This window comes from Eleutherodactylus coqui, chromosome 9, assembly GCF_035609145.1.
Source record: "Eleutherodactylus coqui strain aEleCoq1 chromosome 9, aEleCoq1.hap1, whole genome shotgun sequence".
NCBI lineage: Eukaryota > Metazoa > Chordata > Amphibia > Anura > Eleutherodactylidae > Eleutherodactylus > Eleutherodactylus coqui.
In genome coordinates, this window is record NC_089845.1 from 122982264 (window position 1) to 123000306 (window position 18043).

General features: G+C 41.3%; 1 protein-coding gene across 2 annotated transcripts in view; it reads left to right on the forward strand.

Moving 5' to 3' along the window:
• MMP16 (matrix metallopeptidase 16) overlaps nt 1-18043 on the forward strand; it is a 203411-nt gene that overhangs the window by 176984 nt on the left and 8384 nt on the right. For both annotated transcript variants that reach the window (XM_066578443.1, XM_066578445.1), the window contains 2 exons: nt 6867-7017; nt 17753-17868. In XM_066578443.1, coding sequence (XP_066434540.1) covers nt 6867-7017; nt 17753-17868 — 267 coding nt within the window. The remainder of the gene's footprint in view (nt 1-6866; nt 7018-17752; nt 17869-18043) is intronic.

The window sequence follows — 18043 nt, forward strand, 5'->3', positions numbered from 1 at the left end:
TGGACAGCTGTCGTGTGCTGACAGGAAACCCCTATGGTCTCAGTTGCTATGGATACAGCAGTGCTCAGTCTGGCTGTTTGTAGCTGGTTGTGACACAGCTGGACACCTGTGTGGAGACTCCAATAAATTACACCTCACAATGTACACATACATAGTTGGTGCATATTGACCAACAGCTTTGAAGCTTTGTCCTTCACCACTATCTTCACATCTCCTGAATGTTATATCCTGTAACCTCAAGTGCTAATGCCGCCAACACCAGTTGAGCATTCATCTAATCGTGAATCATTGTCCAGTGTTGAAACTAACTGTCGCTGTTGTGCAAACATGTCACAACAGAAGTTTCAACGCCTCTGTGAAGCTAATACAGCTTACATGACACAGCGACAAGCAACCTTTTACCTTCACCACCAGCTGCAGTTTGTAAATCTTGTGCAGTAGATATGCGAAAGCTACAAGTGAACATGTCTCCTCAGTGAGCAGCTGTAGTTCGTAAATCACCATTTGCAATGTTCTGGAAAATTGTAAATAATGGCAATGGCTTACTATTTGTATGGCAAAATTTGTACCAACTCCAAGTCCTTACAGTGTATATTAGTAAGTGGTGCATCGCGCCACCAGATACACTGCTTGTATCCCTTCGGAATGTTCACAGGTTCAAATGTTGCAGTATCGGTATTGCTATTTTGAACATTTACTGACGTTTTCTTATTCATAGGTGTTTGACCTGTTCAGCAAAATTGCAAATGATGGCAATCGCTTACTATTTGCACGGAAATATTTTGACTAACTCTAATCCCTTTCACTATACATTAGATTAGTAAGTGGCCACAAGAAACACTGGTGCTATAGATAATACTAATAACTAATCAGATACAATAATGCACAGCGGTAACATATTTAAATTGCAAACCTCATAGTGGGAAATGAGGCCATTATGAAGTTACCTCATCGAAACAAGTCAACCTGCCCCAGCCATAAACTCCATCTCGAGAGCACCCAAACAGTGGGTCTGACACATGATAATTTAAATGTCTTCTTCTCACCCCAGTGGACCCAAACCCACCATTGCCAATAAATTTTGACCACATTAGTCCTCAATAACCATCATAACACCATATCTTTCCTGCCTATTTCTGCTGGCAAAAAAGCAGAAACAATGGCTCATGGGCAGACTCAGTTATAATCAAATCTCCACAATAGTGCTACTCACCTCCATTGGCTTTGTGAGGCACAGTCCTTGGAAAACCTGTGTAGTATATGGCCTCTGCCTGCTTTTCCATTTGGCTGCTCAAATCACCAATTGTCAGACACTAATGCAGAGACGAGGGAAGGACTCCGTGCCGGCACAGGGCCACCACTCTACCTGATAGATTTAAAACTGCATTGAACCATGGAAATACAGCTTTATGTTTCAAAGTGGAACAGGCTTCTTCCACAGGTCCACCCATCCACATCTCCCACTATGTTTTACTGCTTAAAGAGATTGTCTCAATTCTAGCTATTTTGCTGCAGGAAGCTCACAGCTCCTCACACTGCACTGTGGCTGGAATTGGTACTGCAGGCTGAGTCTTTCTAAAGCCCTACATAAGAGCCCGGAAGCTCTTGAACGAAAAAGAAAGCACAGCCCTGAATCACCCATATAAAAAGCCAGCCTGCCAACCCTACCCATCTCCGACCCGGTACACTATCCCCCCGTTTGCCTGAACCCTTAGCTAGGAATGTCCACAGCCCATCTCATGATTCCCTGCATCTAGACAGACTCTGCTCACACGGAATCAGACTTATTAAGCAGATTGCTCTATTTATGAAATCTGCTCACTTGTGAAATAAAATTCATTCTCCTGTTCATCTCAGCTTTCCAAATTACATACTGCTGTACTTGGCAAGTGTAGACAACATTCACGTTAGCAAACTCCAGGCAGGCATGCATAAGCCCTAGTACATTGTAGAATCAGAGCAGTGTTCTTGCAGTTGCTAACAAAATAAGGGATGCTTAGTACTCCAAGCTTGTTAAAGGAAGGCTCCAATTTCATGTAAAATAAATGTTTTGCTTTTATAATATACATTTTTGTAAATTTCTAAAATAATGTTGCAGTTCCTCAGAATTTTCAGCTCCTTAACTTGTTGTCAGTAGATGGGAGCATTCCTGTTTATACCAAGAGGCTGAAACTTTATCCTGATAATGTCCCCCAAAACAGCTGTTGGGCTTCTGCCAATGGCATTTAAAATGCCCAACAATGAGAGGGGGGCTCCCTCTGTCATCTGAAAAGCTTGCTGTAACAAGATCATCGGTGGCTGTTCAGTTGTCATGGCAGCCTGGAACCTTGTGAAGGCCGCCATGGATGCCACGTATTCTTGCCTATTAAGCTATGACTGTGGCTTAATAGAATGCCTGTGTAGCAGGTGGAGGTGTAGCAATTCAGGGTTCAGGATACGATGCAGCAGATGGAGAAACCAAAGTGTACATTTTTTACTAAAGAACACAGACATCAAAATGAAAAATAGAATAATAATGATTCAGCAATTGAATTTTTATCTTCGAGTATTTAAGCACTATCTACTACTAACTAAATGTAGGAATAGAAAAACCTTGTGAACAATCTGTAGTATCATTAATATCTTATGAACAATATCAATATTGGCACCATTTCACATAAATACAGGAACACATAATATAAAAACCCATTTTCTCTTGAGTTAACACTCCACTACTGTCAATACAGTCTATTAGAAATGCAGCTTACAGAATACACTCATGATGTCCCTTTTATCTCAGGCTCCAACACTACCTTAGACACTGTTCCACTCTCTGTTTGGCAATACCTGAACAGGGTGTCCGACCAGCGCAAGCTTATTGACAGCCAAATCCCCCTCAATATGGCTCTGTCATTAACGGAACCCTCAAGAGATTACAGTGGGACATTTAAAATGTGATTTCTCTCATGCGAGCGCTTCTAAAGGAACTAGAGTTGAGCGAACGTACTCTGGCAAGCTTGATGCTCGTTCGAGTATTAGTGTACTCGATGGTGCTCGTTACACAAACGAGCATCAAATCGTGTTCGACCGCGCCCCAGCTTTTGGCTCCTCCCCGCTGTGACGTTCCTGTTTTGGCCCCTCCCCGCCGCGACGCAGCGCGTCATTCCAAAATTTTTGGTCTGGCAGGAAGGGTAAGGGGAGGAGAGGGAGAGGGAGGGGGAGAGAGAGAGAGAGCGAGAGACGAACCAAGGGGGGAAAAAAAATGATCAGGACCCTGCATTCCACATACAAAAATGCTCGAGTCTCCCATTGTAGTCAATGGGGTTCATTACTCGAGCAGAGCTCTCGAATTTTACGAAAAGCTTGACTCGAATAACGAGGACCCGAGCATTTGGGTGCTCGCTCATCTCTAATAGGAACCCATTGGTTCTTTTAGAAGTGCTCTCTTTGAACACACATAAAAAATGCTCATCTTACCGAGCCCTAAAATAGTACCAATGAAGACTATGTTTTGCCCCACAAAAAAAAAACCCTCACACAGCTGCATGGATGTAATAATAAAAAAGTTATGAGAGTCAAAAGATAATGATAGAAAATAATTGTTTTTAAAGTATTTTTTTGAGCAGTACAGCAAAAGAAAAGCTATATAAATTTGATATTGCTGCACTCGTACTAATCCAGTGAAGAAAAATAGCATACATGAACCACGTAAAAACAAACCGAGCCAAATAATGGTGAAATTGTGTTTTTTTTGCATTTCAACCCACTTTGAAATGATGAACATTAAATGTTACTATTGATAACTCTAACTCGTCCCACAAACAAACGAGCCCTCATGTAGCCATCCTGCCAGAAAAAATAAAAAAGTTATCTTTTTTTTTTTGTGGGGAGGAAAACTCAAATTAAATAAAAAAAAAACAAAAAACAAAAAGAGCTGCAGCAGGAAAGGGTTAAAAATGGACAAAGGTTAGAGTGCGATACTTGAGCTAGACAATTCGATACGTTCTGTCCTTTCAGAGACAACAGCCATAAAGTTTCTAACTAATTCAAGGCTCATTAAATTAGTTCTCTTTATTACCCCAAATGATTTCTATTTAGACCAATACCAAATGATGTAGTGATTCATTTCATGTCAGGTTAACCATGGCGGTTATAGATCTGCCTCTCTTGGCGCACCGCTTCTTACTAATTAGTCAAATTCCAGATGACAAGAGTATATACTATATGTTTTCCTGCTTGCATGGCCCAGCACAGCACGTTCAAGTGACTTCTCTGCCTACCAAACTATCGGCTTCTAACTTGTTTCTTTCATCCAGTCAATGCCAGAAGCAAATGTGTATCACAAAAACATCAACCGGCATACAATAGACCTCTAATCTAAGAAGAAAATTGAACTGCTAGTGATATCTGTATTGGCTAACTGAATTGAGTTAAATTGGAAAATTTCAAAGCCGCAGTCTGTATGTCTGTTCTTTAAGCATGGCAGCCGAAAGGAAAAGCACTATGAAAGCTGCAATTTCAAACAACTCAGCCATCAGGGCAATTGCCTATATTCCATTTTCCCCTCCACTTTCTTGGTAAAGTATTGTAGAAGTGTATAACATATCATCATGTAGCTTTTCATTTGCAGAAGAAAATGTATATGTATTAGTACCAGTATTATGAATGGAAGGCTATGTAAAAAATAATCTATTTTGGAGGAAATACAAGGACTTACGTTTCACATTTCGGTGTCACGCGCAACGTTTGGCACATTGTGTTTGCTAGGACTCATTACACTGCAATCGTTTGTGACAAGTAAAGAAATGCATTACATGTTATGGATGTTGCCAAGTTGAAGGTTTGTAAATAGCTCGGGATAAAATACAATATTTGGATACAATGGTTGTCACCAAGATGGGAACATTTTCGTTTTGTCTGTCAATGAATATTCCTTAGTCAAGTTCAGCTCCCATTGTGAGTTCGGAAATGTTTGCTGCCTACATAGCGTTGTGTAGTGATGGATTAGCTTGAGCAGTGATGTAGCTAGAGTTTCTTTCAACTGAAACAATTTATTATCTGTTTATTAGTGCTTACTGAACCAGACTAGACCCATGTGTGGGGTCAAACTTTGCTCAAGGTTCGATTCAATGCAAACCCAAACTTTGGGCAGTTTGTCTTGGGTGAATCTGCTAAATTGTTTATGCTTCTTTTTCCTACATTTGGCGAGTTTCCAAAGAAGGGGAAAGACAACGAAGGAAAACAGGGAGGAAAAAGAAGAAGCAAAAATAAAAAAAAGAAAAAAATGAAGATAAAAGAAGGAAAAAGGGGGGGGGGGGGGCCGCAGGGGTCAGGGGCGGCACGGGGCAGCGAGGGGGAGCGGGGAGGAGAGTGAGAGAGATCCCTCTCTCTCCCTCCCGATCCCCTCTGCAACCCCCTGCTCACCCCCGCGGCCCCCCGAATCTTTAGGGACGATCCGGCAGGTACACGAAAAAGGCGATGCTCTCTTGAGTATATCGCCTTACCAAGTATGCTCGCTCATCTCTAAAAAAGAAGCAAAAAAAGAAAAGGAAAAACAATTTAGCATTCTTCTTAGTTTCCTTCTTTTTCCGTCATTTTACTTCTTTCTTCTTTTTCCTTTCTCTTGTTTTTTCTTCTTCTAGCATATTTGGGGCCATGTGCTGTCTGTGTTAACTCACGGGCAGCGCACAGTTCCATTACAGCCTATGGGGCTATGCAGATTTACAATTTTTTTTTCTACGCACACTACTTGTCCACATAAAAAACTCATCGCATGTCCTATTCCTATCTGAAAAATAGGACACGCTAGTGCATGTCTGTGCACCGTGTCCATGTGAATTGTACAGGTGTCTGTCTGCTGTCCGATGCGAGTCCATCCGAGCCTCTCCGGAGAACTCACACATACAGTTAGTGTTAGCCCAGCCTCAGAGAGATAAGAATTTTTGCAATGTTCATTAAAGGGGTTGTCCCGCGCCGAAACGGGTTTTTTTTTTTTCAATAGCCCCCCCATTCGGCGCGAGACAAACCCGATGCATGTGTTGAAAAAAAAACCGGATAGTACTTACCCAAATCCCCGCGCTCCGGTGACTTCTTACTTACCTTGCGAAGATGGCCGCCGGGATCTTCACCCTCGGTGGACCGCAGGTCTTCTGTGCGGTCCATTGCCGATTCCAGCCTCCTGATTGGCTGGAATCGGCACACGTGACGGGGCGGAGCTACGAGGAGCAGCTCTCCAGCACGAGCAGCCCCATTCAACACGGAGAAGACCGGACTGCGCAAGCGCGTCTAATCGGGCGATTAGACGCTGAAAATTAGACGGCACCATGGAGACGAGGACGCTAGCAACGGAACAGGTAAGTGAATAACTTCTGTATGGCTCATAATTAATGCACAATGTACATTACAAAGTGCATTAATATGGCCATACAGAAGTGTATACCCCAACTTTGTTTCGCGGGACAACCCCTTTAATACTTGTATAAAAGAAATGCCTTTTAAAGGGAAACTTCTACAAAATTATGATTCGCAGCATGCCATGACAGCCATGTTGGGAGTTGACTTTTTGCAATAACTAGCGAGCTACTGGTTGGAGATGACTGATTTAGAGGATATATTAAGAAATTGCCTAAATTGCAATACATAACCCCTCAAGCCACAGGGGATATCCAATAATAATTAGCAGAGCTGCTGTTGTCTACACTTGAAGAACTGTCATCAGATTCACCATGAACCCCAGTGTGCCGATTGTTCTTTTCCAAGAAATTCTTGTGCTTCTTGTACTTCCAATTCTTCCTGTTACTGTAACGTAAATAGTAAACGTCTGAATCTAGGTTTGGTTAAACAGATCTGTATAAAATTCTTTATTGTGTTGTGTTTTTATTTCATAGGTAACAAATATTGGGTATTTAAAGACACAGCATTACAACCCGGTTATCCTCACGACTTGATCTATTTAGGACATGGCATTCCACCTCATGGGATAGACACTGCTGTTTGGTGGGAAGATGTCGGAAAGACCTATTTTTTCAAAGGCGACAGGTATGTAAAATAGGAAGAAGAGAAAATGATTTGCAAAACGATTAAACCAAGTCAAAAAGTTGGAGCTCGCATATGTTATACACTGAAAAAAAGGCCCACTTGCAATATTTTCAGCCATTACATTTCACCAATGAGATTTTAATGCCGGAAAAAGAATTTGTCATGTATTTTGCCTGAGGTGATAGAGCTTATATGGTAGCGGGCAGCTGCTGATAGAAAGTGATTTAAATTAAGGGAAAGCATCGGCAGGCAATTTGACAGGCACAGGAGAGTTTTGTACTTTTTTTTTTTCTAAAATTGAACATTTAATCTATTAACTGTGTCAGAATAAAATATTATATAATTTCTTTCCTGCAAAATATTGAGCAAGATCCTCCGGTTTGGAGCAGAAGTATTGAAAATTAAAAATATGAGCCTTTGCTAGATTTAAAGATGTTGCTCAGCAAATTCTTGCTGTCGTTAATATATTCTGGTATTTGGAAAGCATTAATGTTATTCAGCAATGTGATTATTTTACACCCGCAAGGGACATTTTTCATTATGTTCCAAAATAGTCCATGTTCTTTCATATTGCCAATCCTTTCAAAAGTGAGCGGAGTAAATTATGGTGTGGATGAATTATGTCTAGTTCCACTTTAGAAAAAGGTACTAAATCAAAACAAAGCGACTAAATAAGCAACAAGAAAGTCTTTGGTAGCACATTGGGGGTTAGTCTAGCTCTACAAGCCACGAGCTTGATGAAGAACTAGCTGAAATACTATATATACTCCAAATTGGAAAATGTTTCTGGCAGAAGTTTAAAGAATATATTCTGTAGAATGTAAGTGTCAAACAAAATTGAGGTATCTTGGGCGGGATTATCCTTCTTACTTTGTGATAGGTTTATAGTAAGGGTCTTAGGGTGCCCATACACATTCAATAGCATTTAGTTGACAGATACACTATCCTACCAAAAGTTTTTTTTACACCCCTATCGTAGAATTAGTTGTGTCCTATTAGTATGTCATGTGTACTAAACCATGCTACATAGGATGCAGATCCTTGGAGGTGTCAGCCATAGTTTTGATGGGAAGTGCATGCTATTGGATATGTAAGTTATTCTGCTCTACACAAGCCATTCATCCTGAAATACAATTCATTGGCCTGTCTACAATGGTGCACAGAGAATCATCATTGGACAGTTGAGCAATGGAAGAACATTCTATAGAGTGATGTATCAAACTTCTCCATCTTGAAGTCAGATGGGAATACTTAAGTGTTGAAGATGTATAGGGAACGCATTTTTTTGAGTATGTTGTGACAAGTAAGGTGGGGGTTCCGTTATGGTCTAAGGATGTTTTAGGCGGCATACTCTTGATCTATTGGTTGTAATGGCAAGAACCATGAACATGGAGGTGTACTGTGACATTCTAGAAAATTTTGTGCTTCCAACAATGTGACAATACTCTGGAAGTGGTCAGCAATACTTCCAACAAGACAATGCACCTTGTTACAAATCCAACGCTGTTTTATATTGGTTTGAGGATATGGATGTTCAACTATTGGACCAGCTGCACAGGGTCCCGACCTAAACCCTACTGAACATCTTTGGGACGAACTGGAATATTGGGTCTAGAAATATTAACAGTGTCCATGTTCTTCTGAGAGAACTTGCCAAATGTTTGTTGGATGCATGGAGAGAAATACCAGCTAAAGTGTACCAAACACTAGTAGAAAGTATGCCAATATCATTAGGGTCAAAAGAGGACCCACTCAGTATTAACATATGTAAATAAATATAACTTTTGATTCTTGTTTAGGTGTCTATTTGCTACTAGTACTATATTTCTCCTGACTCCCCTTGAATGCTTGGTTCGGCTGTGCATTTATCTGTTTCCCATCGAGACAGTGGAGAAAGCCATTGCCAGACAACTCTAGCTGTGACTTAGATCCAGGCAGAACAAAAGAATCAGGCATTGAAATTAAGCCTGCTTGATCCTTCTTTCCCCACATCATCTGTCGAGAGAAAGTTGGGAGGCCCACATACATATTCGACAGTTGGCCGGTCCCAGACAAATTTTGTCTTGTTTGTATGGAAGCCTATAGTCTTTCAAGAATGACTGTACAAGTAAACCAAAGATAGGATAACAAAGCAATAGCAAAATGTATGTACAGTATTATGGTTAAGATAATGGTTTATTGATGAAGACATCCACTAAAAATAGTAGATTTATCATTATGTAATAAAGAGACAGACGCTGATCTTTGTGTCAATAGACATCATATCTTCTCAAAAAAATATGAGTTTATCATAAATAAAAACTCATTACAGTACTTGGAAAACTTGAAATTACCAGAACGTCTACTTTAAAGATATTATCCCCATTCAGACAGATATGGCACATATATTTAATTGGAAAGTATGTAATGTAAAATCAAGAGCTCTATCTGGAAGTACCAAACACTGTTAACACTGAGTGGTGTAGATATCTAATAACTGTATTAGGTGCCTTTATCATATTTTGCTTATACACTGCAGCTGATATAGGATGCCCTCAGAGGCAAGAGGTTATCTAATTTGGTACACACCATTTTTATGATTCGATGAGATAGTCAATTACTAGAGATGAGCGAGCACCAAAATGCTCGGGTGCTCGTTACTCGAGTCGAACTTTCAGTGATGCTCGAGAGTTCGTTTAGAGTAACAAACCCCATTGAAGTCAATGGGCGACCCGAGCATTTTTGTATATCGCCAATGCTCGCTAAGGTTTTTATTTGTGAAAACCTGGGAAATTCAAGAAAGTGATGGGAACGACACAGCAACGGATAGGGCAGACGAGGGGCTACATGTTGGGCTGCATCTCAAGTTCCCAGGTCCCACTATTAAGCCCTCTCATCTGATTGGTCCAGCTGAGCCAAACAGAGGCAGCAGTCACACACCCATTCATAAATTCATGAAAGGGTGTGTGAGTGGAATCTGCCTCTGATTGGTCAGGCTGTGACCAATTAGAGGCAGCTCATTCAGCAGGCGGGGATTTAAAATCCCCGGCTGCTGAATACTACTCACAGCTGTTCAGAGCAGTTCAGGAGGACTGCCGCTGGCCACGCTGAACTCCGTCTGCCGGGACCAGGTGAGTATATATATATATTTTTTTTTTACACATTTCTGGATGAATTGCAGGGAAGGGCTTATATATTTAACCCCTTCCCGACAATTCATCCCCTGATCGCCGGCAGCCCATTGCTTTTAATGGAGCCGGCTGTATTGCCGGCTCCATTGAATTCAATGGGCTAACATCGTTCTGCCGGGACAAGGTGAGTATATATATATATTTTTTTTTTTTACACATTTCTGGATGAATTGCAGGGAAGGGCTTATATATTTAAGCCCTTCCCGACAATTCATCCCGCGCTCGCCGGCAGGCCATTGCTTTCAATGGAGCTGGCTGTATTGCCGGCTCCATTGAATTCAATGGTCAGTGCTCGTTTAATGGAGACGAGTACCGCGTGGTGCTCGTCTCGAGTAACGAGCATCTCGAGCACCCTAATACTCGAACGAGCATCAAGCTCGGACGAGTATGCTCGCTCATCTCTATCAATTACCAACTATGTAATTTAAGACCCCTATACATTAGGCAAAAGTCATCCGAACCTGCCAATTTCGGCAGTACTAGCAAACTATCTTATGTGCATGGGGACCTCATGACTTTTCCATCACAAACATTGTGGGAAAAAAGAACAATCAGGCATGTTGAATTTCAATCCCTGGTCTTTTTGTTCTTTTTGAAGATAAGCCACCACAAGAGGGGTTTGGTTGTAGCTTTATCCCCTTTGCCTATGAAAAACACATCAATGCCTAACTGAGTGTTGATGTGTGTAGTAGAGTCAAGAGAAAAATAGCATTTGATCAACAGCAATGGAATGTGTATGGGCACCATTACATTGCTTTTGGTCTATCTCTAGGCGAGATTTGTTGAGGAGTAGAGAATATAAAAGACAAAATCTTTACCCCAACATCATATAGCCAATCAGAATCAAAAGCTTCCTTTTATGCAAATGTCAAGACAAACAATTCATTACTTATTGCTTACATCTTCATCTATGACTTTTTCTAATGACTGCCATCCTTTGTCTTAAAGGCTAGATACATGGTGATCATAATTAAACCAAAGTATTCAGAGGTCTATAGCAAATCAATATGTGGCAGAACCCAGTATAAACATTGGTGTGTATACTGAATGGTGCAGTGGTGGGGGGAGGGTGATCAGATTTCTCAAAGAAAAGAAAATAGTACAAAATCTTGCCGATTGTTGGCACTGTTAGAATAGAATTAATGGCTAAGAACCATCCATTGTGATTTGGGACTGGATTATTACTCAGTGATTTGTCATATGGGAAAAAAAACAATAGGTATAGTTCAAAGTGTGCTACTTGCATATGTTTGATGTATTTGTTACCTCCTCACTGAAAAGTTTAATCAGCAAGACACGTTCCGGCAATGTAAGAGTCATAACACTGCAGTCGTACTGTAACAATCTGAATAACAGTTCTACAGTATCCAGGTGCATTATATACTTCATACTATTAGGCCTCATGTCCACGGGGAAAATAAGATCAATCTGCAGCGGATCCCTCCTGCCCCGCGGACATGAGCGCTGAAAATAAGAATTTAAAAGCATTTACCTATCCGGCGCGGGCGGGGAAGGTCAGCTGTTCCTCACGGCCGGATCTTCATTTTCGGCCGGCAGATGAATTCGTCACGCCGGCGGCACGTCGCCGGCACGTCGTCGACGTGCCGCGCGCATGCGCCGGGCACATCCGCCGAGCCGAAGCAAGAAAGATGCGGCCGTGAGGAAGAGAAGACCTTCCCGGTCCGCTCCGGATGGGTAAATACTTTTAAATTCCTATTTTAGGTCTCCCGCGGATCCGGACGGCTTCCATAGGCTTCAATAGAAGCCCGCGGGAGCCGTCCCCGCGGGAGACCCGCACGAAAATGGAGCATGGTCCAGATTTTTTCATGCTCCATTTTTTTTAAAATCCCTTTTATTGACCATCCGCGGGTATTTATCTACCCGCGGGTGGTCAATGCATCCCTATGGGATGCGGATCCGCATGCGGGAGATCCGCTGCGGATCTTAAATCATATTTTGCCCGTGGACATGAGCCCTTAGGCCTCATGTCCACGGGGAAAATCAGATCCGCTGCAGATTCTACATGTAGAATCTGCAGCGGGTCCCTCCTGCCCCGCGGACATGAGCGTTGAAAATAGCAATTTAAAAGCATTTACCTATCCGTAGCGGGCGGCGAAGCTCTGCTCTTCCTCACGGCCGGATCTTCATTTTCGGCCGGCGGATGAATTCCTGACGCCGGCGGCACGTCGCCGGCACGTCGTCGACGTGCCGCGCGCATGCGCCGGGCACATCCGCCGAGCCGAAGCAAGGGAGATGCGGCCGTGAGGAAGAGCAGAGCTTCGCGGCCCGCTGCGGGTGAGTAAATGCTTTAAATTCCTATTTTAGGTCTCCCGCGGATCCGGACGGCTTCCATAGGCTTCAATAGAAGCCCGCGGGAGCCGTCCCCGCGGGAGACCCGCATGAAAATGGAGCATGGTCCAGATTTTTTCATGCTCCATTTTTTTTAAAATCACTTTTATTGACGATCCGCGGGTATTTATCTACCCGCGGGTGGTCAATGCATCCCTATGGGGTGCGGATCCGTGCGCGGGAGATCCGCTGCGGATATTAAATCTCATTTTGCCCGTGGACATGAGCCCTTAAGGTACAGCCACACATATTCCCCTGGTGGCAACATTTGGTACTGTTTTTTCTTCAAGGAATCTAAACCCCATACCCTATGAATATACACACCAACCTGTATTGGGTTCCGCCCCATAGTTTCTTTCCTAGAGACTTCTGAATACCTCTAGATTATCTTATTCGGTGTTCACAAAGAAACATTATTGATGCCACTTCTATGAGAGAGAACCTATAGGAACATAATATAGCTTCTAATGATGTAGTGGTTGATACCGTACACTGACAAACATAATTTGCACAGTAGACGTAATAGTTATAAGCATAGTGATTGGATATGAAGGTTGTCAATGCAATGTGGTTGGTCCAGGGCTAATGCCGCCCAAAATATTCCTGAATCTTTAGAGATTCCCTTCAGTGGAAGAGCTTTACAAGAGTGAAATGGAAAGTGACAATTGGACACCAATGTTTGGGAGAGCAAATTTTTGCCCTTTTTTAATTCAAATCATATAATTATAATACTATTATATGACCATTCCTTGATTGAGAACGTTTTTGAAGACTGGGAAGTGAGTAAGTAGTGTTGAGGGAACTGAATCAGTAGAACCCTGTTTTAGGTAGAACTTTCCTAAAAGCTTGGTTTGAGTATTATACAGAGCTTCTATTAATCTTAGATAGAGTTATACACCAGTTTTAGGGGTTTTAGTGAACTTCTGGTTCAGTTCAAACTAATGCAAACCAAACAAAGCTTTCTGCAAAACTTTAGAGCACTGGCCGAACCAAACTTTTCAAAAGTTTGATCATCACTAGTGGTGAGGATAACCTATTATGGATTCTGGAATGTCAATGATAATTAATTTCACATAATCAATTAGATCAGTATGAGGATGAGGACATACCTATTTAAGAGGACAAAGCCTACTCATGAACATAATGAGCATTCAGAATATCTTTGAAGTATAATGAATGTAATAAACATATTTGGAATGAACATAATATAAAACTTTTCAGGTGAACTGTGGATACACTGAATTTAGAGGCTTGAAACTCTTGAATAAATATTATTTTTTTATAATGCCAGCAGAAGCTGTTCTATTGAGTTCATAACAAGATTAACCTTACAATGTGGCACAGAAGTTTACTTAAAGCCCATCTTCCATAGTAAATCATTATCTGCATATTTCTACAGTTAACAGACCATTAATGCTCTTATATACAGATAATTCCCATACCAATGTCATCTGTGTGTGGTATGGCATTTCATGCAGCAATCCAAGTAAGACATATGGGACAAGATAATATTAAATCTCTTCATTAAATCAAGTTGTTCCATGCATTATCCAGATGCCTTGATTTAATATCCATCTAAAGTAATAAGCATTTATTGGCATATGAAGTAGCTAGCTATGTAGTTGTTGATTCATTTTGAAGAGTCATTACGGTGAGGATAATCATTCTTTAGTTCTAATTATAATACTCAGTAATCATGCGCTTTCCAAAAATAGTGTGTGGTATCACAGGAGACTTCAAAGAACACTTCAACACTTCAGCTCATCAGTGTCCCAGCTTGTAGGAATGATGGATCTGTTTCAGAATTTCAGCTTACTTTAAGTCTAAGAAATGATGTTAAAGGATAACTCAATGCAAATATTTAAAGGGTTTTCCAGTTGTAAAGTATTGATGGCCTATCCTCAGGAGAAGTTATCATTAGTAGATTAGTGGAGGTCTGCTGCTCGGGACCTCCTCAGTATAGGTCATGAATAGTAGATTGGCTGAGGTCCATTGGCTAGGACTCCTGCTGATCAGCTGTTCACAATCATGTACCGAACTGGATTTTGAAGGAAGCTGAGAGCTCGGTTCTTACTTTAGTGGCCAGACTTGGTATGGCATGACAAGTTCCCACTGAAATAAAAGGGAATTTTGCCTGCAATACCAAGCCTGGCCACCGCAGTGGGGATGGAGCTTTCTGCTTACTGCAGAAATCACTGGCCTGGAAAAGAGCTGATCTGTGGCCCCTGAATCTTTTGGCATGAGCGGGCATGTACTCGAAAATGGCAATACTCGCTCAAGTAATTTGCCTTAGAGAGTACACTCGCTCATCTCTAGAAGGGACCCATTGACTTTTCTGTGAGAGTGCTATTGACATGTTCTGTAACCTACATGGAGGTAATTGTGCAAGGAGTGGGACAAGGTGAACTGTAACCTTCACTTATTGATAATGGTGGATCCTATGTTATTTATATATACACCACCTTTCCCCAAAAATAAGCCCTACCCTGATTTTTCAGGATTTGGGGGGGGGGATTAAATTTATAAGCCCTACCCTGAAGGACTGTGAGGATTTCCTTGATTGAGCAGAAAAAAATCTACAAAATGTTGAAGGAAAAGAAATGTCCAGTGTACCTGTAGAAGCAAAGGAATGGAAGCATGTGACCCAAAGAAGCAGGTGGTTCAGGTATCAGCCATCAGCCTGTGATGATAATGAGATGACTACTGAAAAGTTTTCTCTCAGAACAGGAAGCATCAGAATATTATTAGGCTAAGTGCTCAATATGAAAACTGCAGGATTTTAGGATTTTTGTGACATTAATAATTAAAGAAGAAATCCCCAAATATTACTAAACAAATAGCTTTGACCTAAACACTTGATTTATGCTAAGATCATTTTCTGATGACACCTCAATTATCCACAGGTCTGCAACCAAAAAATCTGCATAGGATTTTCTTACTGTTTCTTATAGATTTTTACTCACTGAAACCTGGAAAAACACTAAAAAAATGCTATCACGTCTAACTTTTTTGCAAAACTCATGTTTTTAGTTTAGTTATTTTAGTTAAGCTTGAAATTTTCCTTTAACCTGAAAGCTGATATCCTATTTTTCATTCTAAAAATCATATCCAATGATGATTTCTTACTTTCATTTAATATTTATAAGACTGATACTCAAAAATAATAAAAAGAGAAAATGAGAGAAGGGTGGGTGGGTTTGGCAGTGTGAGAAAGCTCAGCTGATCATGTCCTAACAGGTTTATTTTGTTTGTAATGAAAGGTGAGGAATCTTACTGACTGGGTTGAGCATGTTTAGACATGTTCTCTGGAGTTTAACAATAGCAACCTGCTGTCACCTGGAACATCATTTGCTTGGTACAGATACTGAGAGAAGGAATTCACTTAGTTTTTCTTCAAAGAGAGAATTCTCATTTTTTGTAATGATGTTCAAGGGCTCATGAAGTGCTAGAATACAATCCATCTGAGTGGCACCTATTCAATGATTCATCCAAAACAAGCCTCAAAGCAGTCTTGCTGCATAATGGGAATACATGTGCATCACTTCCTATAGGCCACTCAGTGCATTTGAAAGAAAACTATAACGATTTGGCTGTGATTCTTAAGAAAATAAACTATCAAGAACATCGCTAAATGGTTTGTGGAGACTTCAAAATACTAACCATATTGTTGGGCCAGCAGGCTGGTTATACAAAATATCCCTGCTTCCTATGCTTGTGGGACAGTCAAGCCAAAGACCTCTATTGGACAAAAACTGACTGGCCACTGCAAGGTGCCTTAACCCCCGTTGAAAAAAATGTCATTAATACTACTTTGGTTCCACCTGAAAAGATTTTATTACCACCTCTTCACCTTAAATTAGGGCTTTTGAAGCAGTTTGTTTAATCACTGGCTAAAGATGGGGAATGTTTCATATATCTCTGTTCCAAGTTCCTAAAACTGTCTGAAGCCAAGTTGAAAGAGGGACTTTTTACTGGCCCTGACATATGAAAACTTTTATCTGATCCCCTCTTTCAGTAACAATGGGTGAAAAAGAAAAAGAAGCGTGGGACTCTTTCAAGGATGTAGTGCACAAGTTTTGGGGAATACTAAAGACCCTCTCTACAAAACCATTGTACAATGTATGTGGGCTGCGTTTAAAGCCCAAGGATGCAAGATGAGCTTAAAGTTCATTTTTTAAACTCCCATGTCAACTATTTGTGATATTTTTTATCTCACTCATATGCATTTGTAATGTAAACCCCTCATATATTGCAAAAAACTGTATGTGATGGGGGAAAATGGGAGGTCATTTTTGGATTCAGCACCCTAGAAAACATAAAATTTACCTAAAATATCCCATGCAGCTGAAAAAAAATGTTCTTTTGTAGACCTGTGTTTTGAATGATTTTGTAAAGTTACATATAACTAGTATTGTGGTTTCCTATATTGTGTAATTTACTGCACACCATGTAAATAGTGGTAAATAACATTTCAAAGTGTTGCCAGTAAGGCCGCCTGCAGACGGGCGGAGTGCGGAAATTCCGAGGCGGGATTTCCCACGGAATTTCCGCCTTTGGAAGCTGCCATAGGATGGCGTTAGCAAACGCAATCCTGGGCAGACGGCTGCGGTTTGTCCGCGCGAAATATCGCGCGGCAAACAAACCACAGCATGTTCTATTCCTGTGCGGGGCACACCGGCCGCCGGCTCCGGTCCCTCACCGTCAGTCACCGGCCGCCGGTTCCGGTCAGCGCATGCGCCGGCTGCCCAGCAGCCGGCACATGAAAGATCCGGAGCTGCGGGGCGCGGGTGAGTACGCGCTGCTCTCTGCAGGCGCTCGGGTCAGGTCGCGCGGCGAGAATTCTCGATGCCGGATCCGACCCGGCCGTCTGTAGGCGGCCTAAAATGGATTAAGAAATTGCTTACTTAATTGGTTGTGAAGGACCTAGTTGAAGAATTACTGTTTTACCTACTAGAATGTTCTCATGGTCTTCTTGTCTCTATACTATTGTAGCTTCTGTATCTTTAGTGTCATTTCTCATTTGACAGCGTGTAGTTACGATGAAATACGATAAGGAATTCTGATTTCCTAATTTAACACTTTCCATTATCCAGTGATGTTTAGGGTTTACATGACATTTTGTGTTTGAGGGTTCTAGGAAGCAACTTTTTAAAACAACTGACCCTCTTCTGAGACTCTATGGAGGTATGGATTCACATGGAGTTACTTTGTTTCAGGTACTGGAGATATAATGAAGAAATGAGAGTTATGGACCCTGGTTACCCCAAATCAATCACAATATGGAAAGGGATCCCAGAATCACCTGAAGGGGCCTTTGTTGACAAAGAGAATGGTATGTATAACTATTAGACAGTTTATCTTGCTAGTATATCAGACATCACATAAACATGACCATATTACCAATTTTTACAACTCACAGGAACGTCTAAACAAGTTTATCAAAGTGGCTCAGGCTATCTGCTAAATTTGACAGGTCTTTAGACACTTTTGTCTAACATTTAACCACC